The sequence below is a fragment of the Oncorhynchus mykiss genome, chromosome 22 (assembly GCF_013265735.2).
Source record: "Oncorhynchus mykiss isolate Arlee chromosome 22, USDA_OmykA_1.1, whole genome shotgun sequence".
In the NCBI taxonomy this organism is placed as follows: domain Eukaryota; kingdom Metazoa; phylum Chordata; class Actinopteri; order Salmoniformes; family Salmonidae; genus Oncorhynchus; species Oncorhynchus mykiss.
Window position 1 is genome coordinate 29,133,777 of NC_048586.1, and position 19,021 is coordinate 29,152,797.

The 19,021-nt window shown below is 46.1% G+C and overlaps 1 protein-coding gene across 7 annotated transcripts in view; it reads left to right on the plus strand.

The window, feature by feature from the left end:
- Window positions 1-19,021, plus strand: part of LOC110501702 (LIM and senescent cell antigen-like-containing domain protein 1) — a 65,641-nt gene that overhangs the window by 31,664 nt on the left and 14,956 nt on the right. For 2 of the 7 annotated variants that reach the window (XM_036959055.1, XM_036959057.1), the window contains exon 2: window positions 13,814-13,973. In XM_036959055.1, the coding sequence (XP_036814950.1) occupies window positions 13,814-13,973 (160 nt within the window). The other 5 variants (XM_036959054.1, XM_036959058.1, XM_036959052.1 and 2 more) reach the window with 5 other exon arrangements.

Sequence of the window (19,021 nt, forward strand, 5' to 3'; positions counted from 1 at the left end):
AGGCTAGGGCCGGCTATGGGGGGGACACTGACATCCTATCAGAATGGTAATGTCATTGGATAGCTTGGCAAGATGACAAGCATAAAGAGGACAAGAGAGGGGGAGGGAGCAACAGGGAGAGGGGGGAGAAAGAGAGGTAAAGACAATAGACTACTGCAGTACAACTCCCTCTTACCCTTTTTACCATTCTTCCTCCTTATCCCTCCTCCTCCCCCCTCTATCTCTACCTGCCCTGGGGCTGAGGAGGGGGGCAGAGCGAGGAGCTGATAGGTGTGTTGGATCAGAGCCACACCCCTGATAGGTTATTCCTTTGGGTGTGTGCCTGGAGGTGTGTGTTTGTCAGAGATAGAGGTTGTGTGTAATGTAGTAGCCTGCTATTCCAGGAGAGAGAGGGGAATGATCTGCTAAGGGCTTCCCAGGGGTGAGCTGACGTTCTGGGCTTGGAGAGGAGACTGGTGGGGGTCAGTGGTGGTTGTTGGCTGTCGAGCCTTGGAGTTTACTGATCACATACACGAGGAGGATTATTGTGAGTGTTTATCCACACCCTGGTGGACAGAGGGAAGGGAAGGAAGGAGGGATGAACTCTCTGCGGTTGAAGGAGTTGTCTAACTCAGACCTGTATAGACGCAGACAGGAGAGACCTGACAGCTATGGAAGCATAGCTCCTGACAGCCTCAGGTGAGAACCTTTTCTCTCTACACTGCCCCCCCCCCCCCCGCTTTGATTTCTCTCTATTTGCCCATTCTGCAGAGTAAACAGACAGCAGGTCAGAGAGTGTATTGTAGTGGGGGCTGGGTTAATGCTTGGTGAACTCTGTGTTGAAGAGATGCAGAGAACGTGGTCTGTGTGGCCTTTGTGTACTGTATAAGTGTGAAGTAAAGTGTAGAGTGTATACATATATAAAACCGTTTACCATTTTAAGAACCAAATGGAAGCAAACAGAGCAAACCAAACGGGGAGGGGCCTACCTGATTTTGTCCAATAGAAACTCTGTTTTATGTTGCAGAACATTTTCTGTTTGGAGTAAAGGGTTTCTGTTGCTCTCTTTCTCTCCCTCTCCCGCCTTCTTCCTCCTTCTCTCTCTTCATCTCCCTCTATCTCGCTTTCCCCTCCTATCTCCCTCTCTCTCCACCCCTGATCATGCAGTGATTAGACGTCTGTAATGTCAGGAATGCCGACAAATCTCTTTTTAGAGGTGACCTGAGAACAACACAATACAGCTGCAGAGACGATAGAGGGAGAGAATATCTCTCCCAAGGGACAGCCATATTATATCATATCACACAGTAGTGGTGATTGTTCACCTGCACCCATCCACAACCACCCGACTATATGTGATATTGTGTGATATTATCCAACCATAATCCGCTAATATAGAACATGTGCTGTAGCTTTTTTTGACAGAGGGTGCAGGATTTTTTTCGCCTAATTTAGATATGTTTCTGTTTATAATTTCCAACATTATGATAGGCTATTTGTTAGTCAACTATGTTTATAATTAGCCGCGCGTACAATTAGGTCCTAGCTTAGGCTTATGCAAAAATAAAAACACACACACACACACCAGCCTTCACTGCTAAACATGATGCACTGAAGTGCTTGGTCGGCAGAATTGAGCCAGTGACAGAACAGACCATAAAGTCACCTGGTCTCTGTGACATCTTTGGTTGTAGTGGTGTGTCCCTGCCATGTGATGTGACCTTCACATGACAACATGACTCATGACCACGCAGCTTGCTTCCCAGGTTGTCACACATACTCCCAAACCCTCTCCTCCTCCTCTCACTCTGCCCTCAGCAGGAAATGGAACAGTGGAGTCATGCCAGTAGGGCAGAGGGGCAGGGCAGAGGTTTTAGGGATGTTGGGAACAATGGGAAAACAGGGAGGAACTATCTTCTAATGTTTGAGATACAGTACACTTAGCACAAAGGGAATTAACATGTCTACAGAGAACACCTAGAGTATTCTTTCGTCCACTTTGCTGAGCATTGGTTTGAGGTGCACAGCCACAGGCTTTCCTCTAGTTGTTGCTAACACAGCCCTTATATTTCTCCATTACCATGACTACTGTTGACACAGTGCAGCAGGAGAAGGGGGTTTGTTTGGTTAGCATTCTCCTTAGTGCTAGCAGCCTAGCAGCCTTAGCCAGTAGGTCCAGTCTGATCTGTGTACCTAGCCCTCGCTGAAACCATAACCGCCTGAGCATTATCCAGGAAACATACTTGTCAGAACTCATTCCTCACCCTCTGGGAGGGCAAATGCACAGCTACTGTGGTGTTGGACTGTTAGATGGCTATCACAACTAAACAATGACTGGTTTTAGAAATACTTAGCCTGGAAGCTTGGAAGATTCTTGGGGAGCCAGGGTTAGCCAGGATGACCTGAGGCCCTAGGTATAGGAGGCCTGGGGAGATAATTTTTGAGCCTGTGGTTAGGTTAGTTTGAGACGGTCTGGCCTGGCGTTGCCTGGAAGAGTGTGGAAGGATATTGCAGAACCCTGCCTCTGGGCCCTGACGAAGGCGTGGAGTATTCTGGTTGAGCAATGACACTTTGCAGCTGTGCTGTTGCACCACTTTCTCACCAACAGGAAATATTGTACCATCGCCATAGTGATTTATACTGCTATTCCATCTGACTTTGTATTACCATGCCTGTTACTCTGACAACACATCTGTCAAGTAGCTAATCTAGTGCTATGTGTGTTGTTGCAGTTTGTAGTGTGTTATTGTGTGTTGTAATACAGGTCTTGGCAGTCTATGTATTTACTCTAGAACATGCACTAGACAAACTAACCCCAAAGTGACTGTTTGTAATGGCTTACCCTCCCAACAGGCCTAGCTAAGCATCTGTCTAAACAGTTATATTCATCCTATCATGTATCCACAGACAGAGTTGGATATAGCCCAGGGGAGAAACCTTTATACTGGCTCAAAGATCATTTTGTCTCTCTTCGGACACAGCAAAGTCTTCCTTTGGCATTATCAGATGTTTTTATTATCTCTGTATGGATGTCGAGTCCATCTAAAGCTGCTTTTTGTCATCATCATCATAATCATCATAACACCTAATTTTTCTCTTAGTGCAGTCTAAACTCCTCCCCCCTGGGGGCAGGGTTTCTCTCTGTACTGCAGACCCCCAGGGGGCAGGGTTTCTCTCTGTACTGCAGACCCCCAGGGGGCAGGGTTTCTTTCTGTACTTCAGACCCCCAGGGGGCAGGGTTTCTCTCTGTACTGCAGACCCCCAGGGGGCAGGGTTTCTCTCTGTACTTCAGACCCCCAGGGGGCAGGGTTTCTCTCTGTACTTCAGACCCCAGGGGGCAGGGTTTCTCTCTGTACTTCAGACCCCAGGGGGCAGAGTTTCTCTCTGTACTGCAGACCCCCAGGGGGCAGGGTTTCTCTCTGTACTGCAGACCCCCACGGGGCAGGGTTTCTCTCTGTACTGCAGACCCCCAGGGGGCAGGGTTTCTCTCTGTACTGCAGACCCCCAGGGGGCAGGGTTTCTCTCTGTACTTCAGACCCCCAAGGGGCAGGGTTTTTCTCTGTACTGCAGACCCCAGGGGGCAGGGTTTCTCTCTGTACTGCAGACCCCAGGGGGCAGGGTTTCTCTCTGTACTTCAGACCCCCAGGGGGCAGGGTTTCTCTCTGTACTTCAGACCCCCAGGGGGCAGGGTTTCTCTCTGTACTTCAGACCCCCAGGGGGCAGGGTTTCTCTCTGTACTTCAGACCCCCAGGGGGCAGGGTTTTTCTCTGTACTGCAGACTCCCAGGGGGCAGGGTTTCTCTCTGAACTTCAGACCCCCAGGGGGCAGGGTTTCTCTCTGAACTTCAGACCCCCAGGGGGCAGGGTTTCTCTCTGTACTGCAGACCCCAGGGGGCAGGGTTTCTCTCTGTACTGCAGACCCCCAGGGGGCAGGGTTTCTCTCTGTACTGCAGACCCCCAGAGGGCAGGGTTTCTCTCTGTACTGCAGACCCCCAGGGGGCAGGGTTTCTTTCTGTACTTCAGACCCCCAGGGGGCAGGGTTTCTCTCTGTACTGCAGACCCCCAGAGGGCAGGGTTTCTCTCTGTACTGCAGACCCCCAGGGGGCAGGGTTTCTTTCTGTACTTCAGACCCCCAGGGGGCAGGGTTTCTCTCTGTACTGCAGACCCCCAGGTGGCAGGGTTTCTCGCTGTACTTCAGACCCCCAGGGGGCAGGGTTTCTCTCTATACTTCAGACCCCAGGGGGCAGGGTTTCTCTCTGTACTGCAGACCCCCAGGGGGCAGGGTTTCTCTCTGTACTGCAGACCCCCAGGGGGCAGGGTTTCTCTCTGTACTGCAGACCCCCAGGGGGCAGGGTTTCTCTCTGTACTGCAGACCCCCAGGGGGCATGGTTTCTCTCTGTACTTCAGACCCCCAAGGGGCAGGGTTTTTCTCTGTACTGCAGACCCCAGGGGCAGGGTTTCTCTCTGTACTGCAGACCCCAGGGGGCAGGGTTTCTCTCTGTACTTCAGACCCCCAGGGGGCAGGGTTTCACTCTGTACTGCAGACCCCCAGTGGGCAGGGTTTCTCTCTGTACTTCAGACCCCCAGGGGGCAGGGTTTCTCTCTGTACTGCAGACCCCCAGGGGGCAGGGTTTCTCTCTGTACTGCAGACCCCCAGGGGGCAGGGTTTCTCTCTGTACTTCAGACCCCCAGGGGGCAGGGTTTCTCTCTGTACTGCAGACCCCAGGGGGCAGGGTTTCTCTCTGTACTTCAGACCCCCAGGCGGCAGGGTTTCTCTCTGTACTGCAGACCCCAGGGGGCAGGGTTTCTCTCTGTACTGCATACCCCAGGGGGCAGGGTTTCTCTCTGTACTGCAGACCCCAGGGGGCAGGGTTTCTCTCTGTACTGCAGACCCCAGGGGGCAGGGTTTTTCTCTGTTGTTGGCCCTGTCCTGAGTCCTTTTTACTGGAGGACCTTTGTCTGCATGTTGTTGGGGCTAACCCTGGCTTTAACCTGCAGGAGAGAAAGCCACATGAACAGAGACATGACCACATGAACAGAGACATGACCACATGAACAGAGACATGACCACATGGAAATGCTCCTCCTCTCCTCAGTATAATCAGTATGCTGTAATTAGGAAGGCAGTTCAGAGTGTTTCCTGTTTTAGTCCCGCCTTCCGTCCCATTGTCCTGTCAGTTAACACCAGGGATTTGTTTTCCTGTGAGGCCTTCTTTCTCCTAGTAGTTTTAATGGGAGTAATATGTGAATGTGCACCTAGCAGTAGGACACACACCAGGGACAGGAAGGAGGGAATTGCTGCCCCCCCCCCATACACACACACACACATGGGGGCTGGCGTCAGCTGCCAGCGCCTATTTTGGAAATGATACTTTCCTGGGCGTCTATTTGTGGAATGATGGAAACAGGCTGGAATAGCAGAGAGAGGAATGCCTGTGCACTCCTGGTTTATAGTCTCTGGTAGAGACTCTGTGGAGAGACACACATGTCCACAGTACTCCTCTCTAGAGAGACACACAGGCTGCCACACAGCATTGAGATTTGGAGCGGGAACACTACCCTAGCTTTAAAATAATTGGACAGAATAGGTTTTCTTCTGGATAAATAGTTTTTCTTACAAAAGATTAATATGTTCCCACTGAATCAGAGTTATTTGAACATCTCCTGTAGATTTATGCTCCTGGCCTTTTGGTGGTGTCGAAGTGTCATTTATTTATCTCTGTACTTCAGACCCCAGGAAGATGTAGGGGCGCAACTTTGTTTCTAGAAGTGTGGGGGGGGGGGGGGGGGGGGGGGGGGGGGGGGGGGGCATATACACATATTTTTTTATATATACATTTTTTATCCAGTCGGATAAACACCCCAAACAGCCTACCCGACCGCTATAGGCATCTGCATGGTCCTAAAGCACACCGTTGCCTTGTTTTGTATCACATTCCAATGATAAAACTGGAGGGGACAAAAATGAAATTTCTGAATGTGGGGGGGACCCCCTTCCCCAGTGACAGTTGCTCCCCTGGTGTGATGGGTTTAGCCACATAAACAACTATCAGTCACTTTGATTTGTAAATGTTTGTGAAGTGTTTATTCAGTAGATTAAAAATGGCATAATATGGATGAGATTTATTTTATTTGGGGCGGCAGGTAGCCTAGTGGTTAGAGTGCTGGACTAGTAACCGAAAGGTTGCAAGATTGAATCCCTGAGCTGACAAGGTAAAAATCTGTGGTTCTGCCCCTAAACAAGGCAGTTAACCCACTGTTCCTAGGCTGTCATTGAAAATAAGAATTTGTTCTTAACTCACTTGCCTGGTTAAAAAAATATTTATGTTTTAATATTGCAGAGTGCATGTTTCATTCCTTAATCTCCCTTGAGCAAAACACTGAGTTGCTCAACTCAGCCTGTTTCTGACTCGGATCCATGTGGTGGATCTCCCTGAGCGCGCGCGCACACACACACACACACACACACACACACACACACACACACACACACACACACACACACACACACACACACACACACACAGAGCTATGACTTTAGCCAAACCATCTGTTTCTCTCCTGGAAGTGAGAAATCACAACATATCTCCATGAGTGATAATGTAGAAGTGTGTGTCAGTGGGGGCTGCTGAGGGGAGGACGGCTCATAATAATGGCTGGAATGGAGTCAATGGAGTGGTATCAATCACATTAAAGATGTGGTTTCCATGTGGTTAATACGATTCCATTGACTGCATTCCAGACATTATTATGAGCCGTCCTCCCCTCAGCAGCCCCCACTGGTGTGTGTGTTTGTGTCCAGTGGCACAGTAACCTCTGTCCGTTAGATGGGCCAGTTGCAAAGTCAAAATGTATAATATTGCAAAAATGACCTTTTTGTCCTTAACTGAAGGTTAGGGTTAGGCATTAGGGTTAGCATTGTGGTTAAGGTTTAAAATGTGGTTTTATGATTTTGTGGCTGTGCTAGCTAGTGACCACTCTGCAGAGCTGCCTCCAGGGCAAAATTCATTACCATAAATGCCAACCTGCATGTGAGAGAGAGAGTTGAGGGAGGGTGAAATGGAACGAGAGAGTATGAGCATAGGAGATAAAAAGAGAGAGAGAGGGAGGATGAAATGGAACGAGAGAGTATGAGCAAGGGAGATAAAAAGAGAGAGATGGAGTGTGAAATGGAACGAGAGAGAATGAGCAAGGGAGATAAAAAGAGAGAGAGGGAGTGTGAAATGGAACGAGAGAGTATGAGCAAGGGAGATAAAAAGAGAGAGAGGAAGGGTGAAATGGAACGAGAGAGTATGAGCAAGGGAGATAAAAAGAGAGAGAGAGGGAGGGAGGTAAATCAGGGATCTGTGTGAAGTCAGGGCAGTCAGACAGTCTTCTTCTCTGTCTCAGTGCTGCTCATACCATCACTTTCTAGACTACTCCTACTTTTTGGATTGGACTGTTTGGGAAAGAGCCTGTATTTGGATAGGGCCGGGGAAGGGTGTGTTGGACTAGGAGCTTATACTAACTAGTATTTGGACGTGTACTATGGAGGTACAGGTTCAAAGTCAGCCACAGCCCCCCACCATCCTGGAGAATGGGGAGGCCCAGGACCCTGAACCACACCCTGCGGAGTTCAACGGTCATCGTCATGCCAACGGTGGGGAGGCAGAGCTGCCCGTCTCCAAGTCTCAGAGGAGACGCAGCGATGTCAAAGTCTACAAGGAGTTCTGTGACTTCTATGCACGCTTGTAAGTCCTGGAGCCATGATACACACACACTGGGGGAGAAGGTGTGTGTGACAGGATTGTGTGGATTGTTGGTGTGGATCTCTGAAATCACCTGTGTGATCCATGGCTAAAGATCTGTATAACTTGTAACTTGTACATTATTTGGGGGATTAAACCCACTCAGTTGATTAAGGGTTTAGAGTTTTCACATTGGACTGTGGTTGATCTTTGTTTGTATTGTTTGCTGTTTGGGGTTTTAGGCTGGGTTTCTGTACAGCACTTTGTGACATCTGCTGATCTAAAAAGGGCTTTATAAATACATTTGATTGATTGATAAATGCTTATTGGAAATTTGAAGAATTTGAAGAATTCTGGTATTGGAAACAGTTTGATTATTGGGAACAATTCTGGTATTAGGAACAGTTTGATGATTAGGAACAATTTGATGATCTGAACTCTATAGAGTTATTTGACATGAATAGACTATTGGCTGTTTTCTGCTACAGTGCATGCTGTCGAGGTGTGGTAGTAGACTGTGGCTCAGAGACCCTGGACTATTTTAGTGTGGGGGAAGTGTATTATGCAAAGTGAAATATGCTGGCAGGCATGAGAACTCTGTGCCATGAAGGGATCTATGGGATGAGGGCAGGCTAAATATATGTGAGCTTATGTTGTGGCCCTGTGGATAGTTAGAATGAATGTTACTCATATTATGGGGGTCATTGGGGGTAATGTTATCAGCATTATCAGTATAGTCACTGAAAATATGTCACATTTGAAGTCTCTAGTCTCAAGGAAAATGTCTGGAATGCTAATCATTAGCAAGGCAATAAGGAGAGTCACACAGTTTGAGACTTTGACTTATTCAGAGAGGTTAAGTCCGATCCTTAGATGCCTCAGGTACTCTAGCACAGACCATACAGTCTGTGTCAGTCGCTCAGATATGTGATGACAACCTGGTCCTTTTATAGACATAAGCACTAGAGACAACACAGGGAGGGTCAGAAGATCAAAACCCTGTGCAACTTGATGATACATCTGTCTCTCCCTCCCTCTCCCTCCCTCCCCCTCTCTGTCTCTCCCTCCCTCCTTCTCTCTGTCTCTCCCTCCCTCTCTCTGTCTCTCCCGCCCTCCTTCTCTCTGTCTCTCCCTCCCTCCTTCTCTCTGTCTCCCCCTTCCCTCTCTCTGTCTCTCCCTCCCTCCCTCTCTCCCTCCCTCTCTGTCTCTCTCCCTCCCTCTCTGTCTCTCTGCCTCTCTCTCTCACTCTCTCTGCCTCTCTGTCTCTCCCTCCCTCTCTCTGTCTCTCCCTCCCTCTCTCTGTCTCTCCCTCCCTCTCTCTTTACCTGTGAAACAAACTCACTAAGTTAGTATTATGAACAGTGTTGGGGGAAACGACCAATCACCTCACACTGGAAGAAGTTAAGCAACACTAAAGCTACCCTTAACAAAAAAAAATAGTTTACTGAAAAAAGCTACTTTCATGGAAGTTCACTACATCCAAACTACTTTGTGAAAAAAAGTCATATCTAAATCTGAAATGTCATAGACAACAAACTGCAAAAACAGATCACTCTGGAGTCAGATGTGTAATTTTGCCTATTAAACACAAAAACGGTTTCAAGTGTGAATTGTGCAGGTTTGATGTCAAAAAAGAGTTCTTGCCTACTTCACCCATATTTTATTAAAATGTTTGCTAAAAAAATAGTATGTAGTTCCAGTAGTTAGCTACACCACTACATGGTAAAAAAAAGTAATTAACTACTGAAAACACTACCAAGATTTGAATATAGTTCAACTACCACCAAGCTACATCAAAATGTAATTAAATGACTAGTTGAACTACATGTAGTTAACTACTCCCCAACACTGATCATGAAGTATTTACCAACCAGCTCAGCACCTCCTTCATAGTCTTTCTGTCTTCCTGTCTCTGGGGGGAAATGCTTGAGGCTTGTGTCATTTCCTACTAGCAGAGCCAGAAAAGGGCTTCTGAATTCTTCCTTTTGTCTGATGTCACACCAAGGCCCTGACAATATGGCCCCTATATGTTCATACATTACATCAGACAGTGTGATGATAGCTGTAGAATATCTTGATGGAACCTCTGCATTGATTCCACATCTTGTGCCAATACGTTCTATGTGCTCTGGAATGTAGTGAGTTACTGTAAATCAGATCAAATCAAACTTTATTTGTCACATACGCCGAATACAACAGGTGTAGACCTGACCGTGAAATGCTTACTTTACAAGCCCCTAACAAACAATGCAGTTCAAGAAAGAGTTAAGAAAATATTTACCAAATAAACTAAAGTAAAAAATTATAAAAATAAACACGATAAAATAACAATAACGAGGCTATTTACAGGAGGTACCGATACCGAGTCAATGTGCGAGGTAATTTGTAGGTAGGGGTAAAGTGACTGCATAGATAATAAACAGCGAGTAGCAGCAGTGTAAAAACAAAATATTTACTATATAAACTAAAGTTAAAAAAAATCTAATCTAAATGTAACACAAGAACATAACAATAATGAGGCTATATACCTGGGGTACCGGTACCGAGTCAATGTGTAGGGGTACAGGTTAGATGAGGTCATTTGTAAAGTGACTATGGATAGATAATAAACAGTGAATAGCAGCAGTGTAAAAACAGAGAGGGGGGGTCAATGTAACTAGTCCTGGGAGCCATTTGATTAATTGTTCAGCAGTCTTATGGCTTGGGGGTAGAAGCTGTTAAGGAGCCTTTTGGTCCTAGACGTGGTGCTCTGGTACCACTTGCCGTGAGGTAGCAGAGAGAACAGTTTATGACTTGGGTGACTGGAGTCTTTGACATCTTTTTGGGGCTTTCCTCTGACACTGCCTAGTATAAAGGTCCTGGGTGGCAGGAAGCTTGGCCCCATTGATGCAACTGGTCAGGATGCTCTTGATGGTGCAGCTGTAGAACTTTTTGAGGATCTGGGGACCCGTGCCAAATCTTTTCAGTCTCCTGAGGGAGAAAAGGTGTTGTCGTGCCCTCTTCATGACTGTACTGGTGTGTTTGGACCATGATAGTTCGTTGGTGGTCTGTAGTGTGGATCCTGCTCTAGGATGTACAGCTACTAGGCTGTATGATGAGAGGGAGGAAGGTTACAGTAGATAGACACCTCACCCTTTCCCCCATTCTTCTGTCTATCTATCTGAGAGGTGTGTGTGTGTGTGTGTGTGTGTGTGTGTGTGTGTGTGTGTGTGTGTGTGTGTGTGTGTGTGTGTGTGTGTGTGTGTGTGTGTGTGTGTGTGTGTGTGTGTGTGTGTGTGTGTGTGTGTGTGTGTGCGAGCGTGCGTGCGTGCGTGCGTGTTTGTCTCCTGGGCACACATTCTGACCTTTGAAAAAAGCAGCCCGTTTCACTCCCTTCTCCACCTCCTCCCTCTTTTTCTCTCTCTTCATTACATCAGGTCTGACTAATAAACAACACACTGTTTGGAGAGACCGCTCCCTTACTGTCACTGAAAAAAACATTGGTATCCATTGACATGAATGTGGGCTTGAGTTTGTGTGGGACAGGGAGTAGCAGTCCTCCCTGTAGCTCTGAGATTGGATCGAGAGATGCCCTTATTTGAACTAATTTTCTCTCCTCTCCTCCTTGCACACACATACTGTACACACAAAGTGTCTCTCACATACCCGTCACTATGGCTGCAAGTTGTCATTAAACCGCGTATAAACCTCATGTTCCTGGTTCAGGAACACCAGGTTCATAAGGGGGAGACGCAGGCTAGAGCTGTCGCTTTCAAGGAGCAGGAAAATAATCCCGCTATGCCCTCAGACGAACCATCAATCAGACAAAGTGTCAATACAGGACTAAGATTGAATCCTACTACACCTGCTCTGACACAATTAGTATGTTAGTACAGTGCCTTGCGAAAGTATTCGGCCCCCTTGAACTTTGCGACCTTTTGCCACATTTCAGGCTTCAAACATAAAGATATAAAACTGTATTTTTTTGTGAAGAATCAACAACAAGTGGGACACAATCATGAAGTGGAACGACATTTATTGGATATTTCAAACCTTTTTAACAAATCAAAAACTGAAAAATTGGGCGTGCAAAATTATTCAGCCCCTTTACTTTCAGTGCAGCAAACTCTCTCCTGAAGTTCAGTGAGGATCTCTGAATGATCCAATGTTGACCTAAATGACTAATGACGATAAATACAATCCACCTGTGTGTAATCAAGTCTCCGTATAAATGCACCTGCAATGTGATAGTCTCAGAGGTCCGTTAAAAGCGCAGAGAGCATCATGAAGAACAAGGAACACACCAGGCAGGTCCGAGATACTGTTGTGAAGAAGTTTAAAGCCGGATTTGGATACAAAAAGATTTCCCAAGCTTTAAACATCCCAAGGAGCACTGTGCAAGCGATAATATTGAAATGGAAGGAGTATCAGACCACTGCAAATCTACCAAGACCTGGCCGTCCCTCTAAACTTTCAGCTCATACAAGGAGAAGACTGATCAGAGATGCAGCCAAGAGGCCCATGATCACTCTGGATGAACTGCAGAGATCTACAGCTGAGGTGGGAGACTCTGTCCATAGGACAACAATCAGTCGTATATTGCACAAATCTGGCCTTTATGGAAGAGTGGCAAGAAGAAAGCCATTTCTTAAAGATATCCATAAAAAGTGTTGTTTGGCAACAATGCAAAACGTTATGTTTGGCGTAAAAGCAACACAGCTCATCACTCTGAACACACCATCCCCACTGTCAAACATGGTGGTGGCAGCATCATGGTTTGGGCCTGCTTTTCTTCAGCAGGGACAGGGAAGATGGTTAAAATGGATGGGAAGATGGATGGAGCCAAATACAGGACCATTCTGGAAGAAAACCTGATGGAGTCTGCAAAAGACCTGAGACTGGGACGGAGATTTGTCTTCCAACAAGACAATGATCCAAAACATAAAGCAAAATCTACAATGGAATGGTTCAAAAATAAACATATCCAGGTGTTAGAATGGCCAAGTCAAAGTCCAGACCTGAATCCAATCGAGAATCTGTGGAAAGAACTGAAAACTGCTGTTCACAAATGCTCTCCATCCAACCTCACTGAGCTCGAGCTGTTTTGCAAGGAGGAATGGGAAAAAATTTCAGTCTCTCGATGTGCAAAACTGATAGAGACATACCCCAAGCGACTTACAGCTGTAATCGCAGCAAAAGATGGCTCTACAAAGTATTAACTTAAGGGGGCTGAATAATTTTGCACGCCCAATTTTTCAGTTTTTGATTTGTTAAAAAAGTTTGAAATATCCAATAAATGTCGTTCCACTTCATGATTGTGTCCCACTTGTTGTTGATTCTTCACAAAAAAATACAGTTTTATCTTTGTTTGAAGCCTGAAATGTGGCAAAAGGTCGCAAAGTTCAAGGGCGCCGAATACTTTCGCAAGGCACTGTATGTCAGTCAGTATGTGTTAATCCAGGACAGATGGGATAGTGCTTCTCCCATGAAAACAAAACATTTAGATTTTCCAGATTCTGTGTCTGTAGCTATGATAGGCCGGGTTGGACCAAAGCCCACACTAGAAGGTTTAGTGTGAGCTGGTCTGAGAATCCTTGTGTGTGTACATGCCTGTATGTGTATGAGGGAATGTGTCAGCTCTCTTCACTCATTTACCCACCCTGATCTCCAAACCCTGAATACAACCTCCAGCTGGATGTGTTGTGTAAAGAGAGACACTATTACTTCTATGCGTTGGGTGATAAATGTGCTTCAGCCGTGGTGTGGCTTGCCAATAGGGTTCTACACTGTGTTCATTGTGACGTTACTCACTCTATGACCGGTTCTTTCCCTTGTTTTGAAAAAATAAAAAGAAGACTGAATGTAAACTCGTCTTCCTTCTCTCCTCTCTCTCCCCTCTCTCCCCTCTCTCTCCCCTCTCTCTCTCCTCTCTCTCCCCTCTCTCTCCCCTCTCTCTCCCCTCTCTCTCTCCTCTCTCTCCCCTCTCTCTCCCCTCTCTCCCCTCTCTCCCCTCTCTCTCCCCTCTCTCTCTCCCCTCTCTCCCCTCTCTCTCTCCCCTCTCTCTCCCCTCTCTCTCTCCTCTCTCTCCCCTCTCTCTCTCCTCTCTCTCCCCTCTCTCTCCCCTCTCAGCAACATGGCCAGTGCCCTGGCCAATGCGATTTGTGAGCGCTGTAAGAGTGGCTTTGCCCCGGCGGAGAAGATCGTCAACAGCAACGGGGAGCTGTACCATGAGGGATGCTTCGTCTGTGCTCAGTGCTTCCAACAATTCCCTGAGGGTCTCTTCTATGAGGTGACGTTCACTTACTGTACCCCTCTTACCATCAGACACGCTCTCCTCTCTCTACCAATTCCATTCAATGGGCTTTATTGGCATGGTAAACATATGTTTACATTGCCAAAGCAAACGGAATAGACAACAAACAAAAGGGAAACAAACAATACAAATATTAGTAAACATTTCACTCACAAAAGTTTTTAAATAATATAGACATTTCAAATGTTATAGTATTGTCTATGTACAGTGTTGTAACAATGAGCACATAGTTGAAGTATGAGAGGGAAGATAAAGAAACAGATAAATATGGGTTGTATTTACAATGTTGTCTGTGCTCCACTGGTTGCCCTTTTCTCATGGCAACGGGCCACACATCTTGTTGCTCTGACTGCGCACTGCAGTATTTCACCTAACAGATATGGGAGTTTATCAATGTTGATTTGTTTTCAAATTCTTTCTTGGTCTGTGTGAGCTGTTGGAAATGTGTCTCTAATATGCTCATTCATTTGGCAGGAGTTTAGGAAGTGTAGCTCAGTTTCCACTTCATTTTGTGGGCAGTGGGCACATAGCCGATAGCATTCCAATTTGCTCTGTTTTTTGTTGATTCTTTCCAGCATGCCAAATAGTTATCTTTTTGTTTTCTAACAAATTGGTTGGGTCTAAATGTGTGGGCATCCCTTCCTTTTAGGTGGATACGGAATTTAACAGCTCTTTTCTGGATTTTATAACTAGTGGGTATAGTCCTAATTCTGCTCTGCATGCATTGTTTGGGGTTTTGCTTTGATTGGGGTTTTGCAATTGGTGAATTCTTGTTTGGTGATTGAACCCTAGACCTCACCATCATAGAAGGCAATGGGTTTGATAACTGATTTAAGTATTTTTAGCCTGATCCTAATTGGGATGTTGAGTTTTATGTTCCTTTTGATGGCATAGAAGGCCCTTCTTGCCTTGTCTCTTAGATCGTTCACAGCCTTGTGGAAGTTACCTGTGGTGTTGATGTGTAGGCCGAGGTAGGTGTAGTTCTTTGTGTGCTCCAGGGCTGTCACGCTCTGACCTTAGAGAGCCTTTTAATGTCTCTATTTGGTTTGGTTAGGGTGTGATTTGGGGTGGGCATTCTAGGTTTAGTTTTCTATGATTTTGTGTTTCTATGTTTTGGCCGGGTATGGTTCTCAATCAGGGACAGCTGTCTATCGTTGTCTCTGATTGGGAACCATACTTAGGTAGCCCTTTTCCCTCCTTTCTGTGTGGGAAGTTGTCTTTGTTTGTTGGCACTATAGCCTTAAGCGTCACGGTTGTGTTTGTATTGATTATTGTTTTTTGTCGGCGTCATCATCCTAAATAAAAAGGAATATGTACGCTCACCACGCTGCACCTTGGTCCAGTTCTTTCGAACAGCTGTGACAAGGGCAACTGTGTCGAAATAGAATGTGTATTCGTGGTCTTAGCTACAAATTGAATCTAAATCCTTTTTTTAAATCAACAAAGCATGAGAAAATGTTGCTTTTGTTTTGTTTGTCAGTAAGGGTGTGCAGGGTATATACGTGGTCTGTCTAACGTTATTTTGGTAAGAAGCCAATTTGACATTTGCTCAGGACATTGTTTTCACTGAGAAAATGTTGGCGTCTACTGTTGATGATACTGCAGAGGAAATTTCCGAGATTGCTGCTGATGCATATTCCAAGGTACTTATTGGGGTCAAATTTGTCTCCACTGTTGTGGATGGGGTGATCCGGCCTTGGTTCCAAATATTAGAGAACATGTCAGAGCTGAGGATGATGTTGAAGAGTTTAAGAATAGCCCATTTGAATTTGTGGTCTGTATATTTTATCATTTCATTTAGCATACCATCAACACCACAGGCCTTTTTGGGTTGGAGGGTTTGTATTTTGTCCTCCAATGTAATTGGAGAATACTGTGGGTTCTGGTATTCTTTAATAGCTGATTCTAAGTTTGGTAAATTATCATGTATATGTTTTTGCTCTTGGTTCTGTGATATGTCCGAAAAGGTTGGAGAAGTGGTTTATCCATACATCTCCATTTTGGATAGATAGCTCTTCATGTTATTGTTTGTTCAGTGTGTTCCACCATCAGACCTTTTCTCCCTCTCTACCATCAGACTCTTCTCTCCTCTCTACCATCAGACTCTTCTCTACCATCAGACTCCTCTCTCCTCTCTACCATCAGACTCTTCTCTCCTCTCTACCATCAGACTCTTCTCTACCATCAGACTCCTCTCTCCTCTCTACCATCAGACTCTTCTCTCCTCTCTACCATCAGACTCCTCTCTCCTCTCTACCATCAGACTCTTCTCTCCTCTCTACCATCATACTTCTCTCTCCTCTCTACCATCAGACTCTTCTCTCCTCTCTACCATCAGACTCCTCTCTCCTCTCTACCATCAGACTCTTCTCTCCTCTCTACCATCATACTTCTCTCTCCTCTCTACCATCAGACCCTTCTCTCCTCTCTACCATCAGACCCTTCTCTCCTCTCTACCATCAGACTCCTCTCTCCTCTCTACCTCTCTACCATCAGACCCTTCTCTCCTCTCTCCCTCTCTACCATCAGACTTCTCTCTCCTCTCTACCATCAGACCCTTCTCTCCTCTCTCCCTCTCTACCATCAGACTCTTCTCTCCTCTCTACCATCAGACTCCTCTCTCCTCTCTACCATCAGGCCCTTCTCTCCTCTCTACCATCAGACTCCTCTCTCCTCTCTACCATCAGACCCTTCTCTCCTCTCTCCCTCTCTACCATCAGACTCTTCTCTCCTCTCTACCATCAGACTCCTCTCTCCTCTCTACCATCAGACTCCTCTCTCCTCTCTACCATCAGACTCTTCTCTCCTCTCTACCATCAGACTCCTCTCTACCATCAGACTCCTCTCTCCTCTCTACCATCAGACTCCTCTCTACCATCAGACTCCTCTCTCCTCTCTACCATCAGACTCTTCTCTCCTCTCTACCATCAGACTCCTCTCTACCATCAGACTCTTCTCTCCTCTCTACCATCAGACCCTTCTCTCTTCTCTCCTCTCTACCATCAGACCCTTCTCTCTTCTCTCCCTCTCTACCATCAGACTCTTCTCTCCTCTCTACCATCAGACCCTTCTCTCCTCTCTCCCTCGCAAGTGAGGTAGACAACATACAAAGTGAATATATAAAGTGAAAAACAACAAAAATTAACAGTAAACATTACACATACAGAGGTTTCAAAACAGTAAAGACATTACAAATGTCATATATATATATACAGTTTTTTAACAATGTACAAATGGTTAAAGGACACAAGGTAAAATAAATAAGCATAAATATGGGTTGTGTTTACAATGGTGTGTGTTCTTCACTGGTTGCCCTTTTCTCGTGGCAACAGGTCACAAATCTTGCTGCTGTGATGGCACACTGGAATTTCACCACTCCTCTCTCCTCTCTACCATCAGACCCTTCTCTCCTCTCTACCATCAGCTCCTTCTCTCCTCTCTACCATCAGCTCCTTCTCTCCTCTACCATCAGCTCCTTCTCTCCTCTCTCCCATCAGCTCCTTCTCTCCTCTCTACCATCAGCTCCTTCTCTCCTCTCTCCCATCAGCTCCTTCTCTCCTCTCTCCCTCTCTACCATCAGCTCCTTCTCTCCTCTCTCCCTCTCTACCATCAGCTCCTTCTCTCCTCTCTACCATCAGCTCCTTCTCTCCTCTCTACCATCAGCTCCTTCTCTCCTCTCTCCCTCTCTACCATCAGCTCCTTCTCTCCTCTCTACCATCAGCTCCTTCTCTCCTCTCTACCATCAGCTCCTTCTCTCCTCTCTCCCATCAGCTCCTTCTCTCCTCTCTACCATCAGCTCCTTCTCTCCTCTCTCCCTCTCTACCATCAGCTCCTTCTCTCCTCTCTACCATCAGCTCCTTCTCTCTTCTCTCCTCTCTACCATCAGCTCCTTCTCTCCTCTCTCCCTTTCTACCATCAGCTCCTTCTCTCCTCTCTCCCTCTCTACCATCAGCTCCTTCTCTCCTCTCTCCCTCTCTACCATCAGCTCCTTCTCTCCTCTCTCCCTCTCTCCCATCAGCTCCTCTCCTCTCTCCCTCTCTACCATCAGCTCCTTCTCTCCTCTCTCCCTCTCTACCATCAGCTTTCTTTTCAGCACCATGGAGTAAATCCTTACCACCGCTGCACCTGGCTATCAGAGGAGTCTTGTCTGACAACGACACAGTTCATTCAGCCTAATTTACTCTTCTAAAAAACAATAGCTGATTTGGCTGGCTTGCTTAAACAAATGTGGTTTCTACTGACAGTTTCTACTAACAATAAAAAATCCTGACATAATGTAAAGGTTATACATTACCCTCTCTCCCTCAGTGACATATCCTGACATAATGTAAAGGTTATACATTACCCTCTCTCCCTCAGTGACATATCCTGACATAATGTAAAGGTTATACATGACCCTCTCTCCCTCAGTGACATTGTTAGTTTCTAAGATCTCCACCCGTCTCCCCTCACCCGCCTGTCACATGTAATCACTTCCCTGCACTCAACACATTCCAAGCTTAGTTGCACCCACTGTATACTTTCCTCCTATAACCCTTAACTTCTGGTGTCGACCCTCAACCTTAGCACTCCATCAGTGACGTGAATAAGTAACATTTCATATTCTTAGAACCCAGCACTTTGTAAAGCTTTCAGTTAGCCACTGATTCCTTCCATACTCGTTGTTGAATTTGAAATGTCCAACTTGTATAATGTTTATGTCCGATACGTTTTATTTCAAATTTTTCTTCGTATGACAAGGATTGAAAACTGTTTGCCAGTAGATTGTCAACTTGATTCATGATGATGACTGTTCGCTAGCTAAGATTTTGAAAGTATGATCTTGACATTATCAAAGCAACGGTGGATATAACATTGATTTTGCATAATTTTATCTGTGGCCAATGACATTGAGCCTTCTTGGATGGGCACTTCTAATGTAACTCTATGGCAGCATCCAAGGGGCTTGAATTTTTGAGCTCTCCCTGTAGATTTTGCGGGGACGTAGTGTCCCCATGAGTGACACTGAGCCAATCACAGCACAA